Below are 5,520 nucleotides of genomic sequence, written 5' to 3'. Positions count from 1 at the left end.
GCAAAGAAGATAATGTAACAACATTTATGTTCATCATTCTAAATAGTTTTTCCTATTTTTTTTTTAAGGAGTAAAGCAGAAAGCTGAAGTCCCCAATATGTATTTAAAACAAAATAAATATTTATGTGCTTAAAAGATTTACAAAAATTATATTACTCTATATACATTTCATTTTAACTTGCTTTTTCCACTCAGTAGCTTGTTTGTTGATAGCTAGATCAGACAGAACCTAAAATCTGTTGATATTTAGATTCTGAATATCTAAAATTTTCAGGTATCCTTTTAAAAATTATTATTTTTTTAATTATAGGAGATTTAGGTGTGTACATTAGGAGAACTCTAACCTCATTCTGAAAAAATAAGTTTCTGAGATTTCCTTTCAACATACTTTTGAAACACAGATAAAACTACTTCCTGTCTCTCAGTTTCCTGTATCCATGGCAACCTCTGTTTTACATACTGACTGTAGAGGAACCAATGTGAAGAGTGGTGTTTCCTGAACAAACCATGACTTTAAAAAAAGAAAAAAGGTGGAGGGGTGGAGGTCAACAGTGCTACAGAGCGAAATGGAGTTTAGAAATGTCGCTCTTCAGATTTAAAAAGAAAACCTTTACTTGAATCAGCTGAATTTTAATAATATGAATTTCCTGTTCTTGGTAAGATTGTTTTATTTACATAAGAACTTTTATCTGAAACGAAAAATAATTTAGTTTTGTGAAAAACTGTAGTTTAAGGAGAGTTTAATTGTTCTGCAATGAATTTGTATTTTCATAAATTATAATGTTATTTCATATTAGACTTTAAGTTGATAAAGGGACATATTAAATCAAAACACTGTCATCCCTATATCATTTATCACCTTTGTTGTATCAATTGTAATATTTTAAATTAACTTAGGAAACATTTCATTTTACAGTTCATTAAATTTGAATTATTCTTTTGTCAAACAGTGGGTTAATGGCCTGGAGGTGTTAGTAATTCTAGAACATATTCCAAAATCATTATTTTATGCTATCACCAAACTATGATTTATGATACTTAGTATTATTGGCTGGTCCTAATTAAAATAGAATACAGTAGTTATAGTATTATAAAAACTTTCCTTTTAAGAAATTTTTGATGATTTAAAGTTTTACCTTCTCTTTTTATAGCCAATTCTGATATGAACAGAAAAACCAAGAACAGGGCTATGTGTGGATTACAGTTTTCTCTGCCTTGCCTACGACTGTTTCTACTTGTTACGTGTTGTCTTGTACTATTATTCCATAAAGAGATACTTGGATGTTCGTCTGTTTGCCAGCTCTGCACTGGGAGACATATTAACTGCCGTAACTTAGGCCTTTCAAGTATTCCTAAGAATTTTCCTGCAAGTACAGTTTTTCTGTATCTGACTGGAAATAATATATCTCATGTAAATGAAAGTGAATTAACAGGACTTCACTCTCTTGTAGCATTGTATTTGGATAATTCTAGCATTGTGTATGTATATCCAAAAGCTTTTGTTCAATTGAGGCATCTATATTTCCTATATCTAAATAATAATTTTATAAAACGCTTAGATCCTGGCATATTTAAGGGACTTTCAAATCTTCGTAGTTTATATTTACAGTCTAATCAAGTATCTTTTGTTCCAAGAGGAGTATTTAATGATCTAGTTTCAGTTCAGTACTTAAATCTACAAAGAAATCGCCTTACTGTCATTGGCGGTGGTACCTTTGTTGGTATGGTTTCTCTTCGGATACTTGATTTATCAAACAATAAAATTTTGAGAATATCAGACTCAGGCTTTCAACATCTAGGAAACCTTGCTTGTTTGTATCTAGAAGGTAATAATTTAACAAAAATACCATCAAATGCTTTTGAAGTACTTAAGAGTCTTAAAAGACTTTCTTTGTCTCATAACAGTATTGAAGCAATACAGCCCTTTGCATTTAAAGGACTTGTCAACTTGGAGTATCTCCTCCTGAAAAATTCAAGAATTAAAAATGTTACTAGGGGTGGGTTTAGTGGAATTAATAATCTTAAACATTTGATCTTAAGTCATAATGATTTAGAAAATTTAAATTCTGACACATTTAGTTTGTTAAAAAATTTGATTTACCTGAAGTTAGATAGAAACAGAATAATAAGCATTGACAATGATACATTTGAAAACATGGGAGGGTCTTTGAAGATCCTTAATCTGTCATTTAATAATCTTACAGACTTACATCCAAGGGTCCTTAAGCCATTGTCTTCATTGATTCATCTTCAGGCAAATTCTAATCCATGGGAATGTAACTGCAGACTTTTGGGCCTTCGAGACTGGCTAGCATCTTCAGCCATTACTTTAAACATCTATTGCCAGAATCCCCCATCCATGCGAGGCAGAGCATTAAGTTATATTAAGAGGACTGATATTACAAATTGTGTTACATCTTCGACAAATGTATCCAGAGCTTGGGCTGTTGTAAAATCTCTTCGTATTCATCACAAGACTACTGCGCTAATGATGGCCTGGCATAAAGTGACCACAAATGGGAACCATTTGGAACATACTGAGACTGAGAGTGTTACTCTCTGGGAACGAATTCGTACTTCACCTGCCAGTAGATTTTTTCAAGAGAATACTTTTGGTAATCCATTAGAGACTACTTCAGTGTTACCTGTGCAAATACAACTTACTTCTTCTGTTAACTTGAACTTGGAAAAGAACAGTGCTCTACCAATTGATGCTGCATCAGTGTCAGGGAAAGCATCTCTAATTTGTACACAGGAAGTTGAGAAGTTGAATGAGGCTTTTGACATTTTGCTAGCCTTTTTCATCTTAGCTTGTGTTTTAATCATTTTTTTGATCTACAAAGTTGTTCGATTTAAACAAAAACTAAAGACACCAGGAAACTCAGGGGAAAATAGACTTGAATATTACAGTTTTTATCAGTCAGCAAGGTATAATGTAACTGCCTCAATTTGTAACACCTCCCCAAGCCCTGGTTTGGAGCAGATTCAACTTCATAAAAAAATGGTTCCTGAAAGTGAAGCACAGGTCATTCTTTTTGAACATTCTGCTTTATAACTCAGCTAAATATTGGCTATAAGAAACTTTAGTGCCGTGGACATGAATAAAACTGAAACCTACTTATAGAATTATATGCTTTATTTGAAGATATAATGAATTATATGACCTAAGCATTATTAAAATGTTTTTAATAATTTGTGAATAGTGTATTCATTCAGCAAATATTTTCTTTGATAGATACTATATTAAGTAATAATAATAGCTAACATTTCCATGTGTCAAGCACCATGCTGAATACTTCACATACAACATTTAATCCATAAACAATCTCATATGGTAGTACCGTCTGCATTTTACAGGTAAGGAAACCTAGGCAGAGAGTTTAAGTAACTGTCCCAAATTTTCACTGCTTGTGATACCTTTTAGATCTATCTGACTAGAGCTCATGCTTTTATTTCATTCTGTATTGCTTCCTAGGCGCTAGGAGTACAATTGTGAAAAAATAGACATGGTTCCTATTCTAGGTAGAGCTTGAAATCTAGAGGAGGAGACACGTGGTTACTATACAGTACGGTAAGTACTGTACTTGGAGATGCTATTGGGGAGATGAGAGATGGCTTTATGAAAAAAGTGACATCAAAACTGGGTCATGAAGGATAAATAGAAATTCGCTCAGTGAAGAGAACTGAGTAACACCATGTCAGGAGGGTTAAAAAAAAAAAAGAAAGAATGCTTCTTTTCAGGAATTAAAATCAGTACAGCTAGAGTTAAGAGTGGTGGTGTGAGATTTGAAACTGAAGAGAGATGTCTGATGATGATGATAGCTATGGTAATTTCATGCCTTGTCCTGAGGGCAACAGGGAGTCACTGAAGAATTTTAAGCAGTGGAATGACATGATCAAATTTACTCTTTAGAAAGTTCACTCTTTCTGGAAGGAGGAATAGACTGAAGATAGGATTAGCTGGTTAGGAATCTCAATCACTGATCCAGCAGAAAGATTCTGGGTGCCTAGGTCAGGGTAGTTAGTGGCAGAAAAGATGGATGGATCAAGAGCTACTATGGAAGTAAAATGAACTGCGTTGATAATTGGCTGAGGGTAGCAGGGGACGGAGAAGTCAGAGAGTTTAGGTTTTGGCTTAGGCACTTTTGTGCTGCATTGACTGAGCTAGGGAAACAAGAGGAGTGGAGATATGGGAGGGGCAAAATAATGAGTTCAATTTTAGATAGATTGAATTTGAGGTTCACCTCAGATCTCCAAGTAGAAATATATAGCAAATAGAAATTCAGGAGAGAAGTCTAGCTGGTAAAAGCAAGTAATTCTTAACTGTTCATCCAATACACTGGAAGTGTGTTATATACTCTTTATAGTAACAATAACCACTTGGGCCATGATTTTGGGAAACAGGTAAGGTAGGGAAGAATAAGAACTTGTAGAGGATGAAAGAGCCCCCAGGAGATGTTTGTAATCTTGATTGAGAATCTTTAATATAGATGGTAATTGAAGTCATGGAAGTAACATAATGTTTTTCTCTATTAGCATAAATTTCTACTTGTGTAGCTCTCCGCAGAATATTGGACATTTATAGTAAATGCCCATGCTCCTTGTCCCGTTAATAGTGACCTGGCCATGCATGGGTGGCTCATGCCTGTAATCCCATCTACTCCAGAGGCTGAGGTGAGAGGATCACTTCAGCCCAGGAGTTTAAGACCAGCCTGGGCAACATAGTGAGACCTTTTCTCTTAAACACACACACACACACACACACACACACAGACGTTTTTTAAAAATTAGCCAGGTGAGGTGGTGGCACATGCTTGTAGTCCCACCTAGTCGGGAGGCTGAGGCAGGAGGATCTCTTGATCCCGGGTGTTCAAGCCTGCAGTGAGCTATGATTGTACCATTCATTGCACTCCAGCCTGGGTGACAGACAGAGACCCTGTCTTTAAAAAAAAAAAAATAGTGATCTGAACAACAAATCTGTATTTAAAATTTTCTCTTAAGCATTATATCTTTCATGTTTGTGTCTGTCCTTCCTCTTTCCCCAAATAAGTACTTTTTATTATTAAAAAACAATATCTATTCGAAATTAGCCTGAAACAATTTGAGAATGTTTAAACCAAGTAACAATTATCAAATTTATACTCTAAAATGAAAATAATTATAAGGAGGTGCTGTGTTCATCGTACCTTAAGACAGTGGTTCTTAAACTTAGAATCACCTAGAAGTCATATTAAAACACAGTTTGCTGCCTCCCACTCCTAATCTTCCCCCTTACAGAGTTCTTTTTGTAAAATTAAAAAAAAATTTATTGATACGTAATATGTGTATATATTTATGGGGTACATGTGGGTATTTTGGGTATCCATCACCTCAAGTATTTATCATTTCTGTGTGTTGGGAGCATTTCAAGTCCTCTAGCTATTTGTGAAATATATAATACATTGTTAATTATAGCACCCTACTCTGCTAGCAAGCATTTGAACTTACTCCTTCTATGTAACTGTATGTTTATACCCATTA

The 5,520-nt window shown here is 34.4% G+C and overlaps 2 protein-coding genes across 2 annotated transcripts in view; both read left to right on the top strand.

Moving 5' to 3' along the window:
* Positions 1 to 5,520, top strand: part of IPO11 (importin 11) — a 227,213-nt gene that overhangs the window by 161,612 nt on the left and 60,081 nt on the right. The window lies entirely within an intron of this gene.
* LRRC70 (leucine rich repeat containing 70) lies at positions 455 to 3,194 on the top strand. The gene is made up of 2 exons (XM_012664595.1): positions 455 to 656; positions 1,152 to 3,194. Exon 2 carries the CDS (start codon positions 1,163 to 1,165, stop codon positions 3,053 to 3,055), a length of 1,893 nt encoding a protein of 630 aa, XP_012520049.1. The 5' UTR covers positions 455 to 656; positions 1,152 to 1,162; the 3' UTR covers positions 3,056 to 3,194.

This window comes from Propithecus coquereli, unplaced genomic scaffold (assembly GCF_000956105.1).
Source record: "Propithecus coquereli isolate 6110/MARCELLA unplaced genomic scaffold, Pcoq_1.0 Scaffold9, whole genome shotgun sequence".
NCBI lineage: Eukaryota > Metazoa > Chordata > Mammalia > Primates > Indriidae > Propithecus > Propithecus coquereli.
Note: the sequence above shows the minus strand (reverse complement) of the source record. Positions and strands in the feature narration are given on the sequence as shown.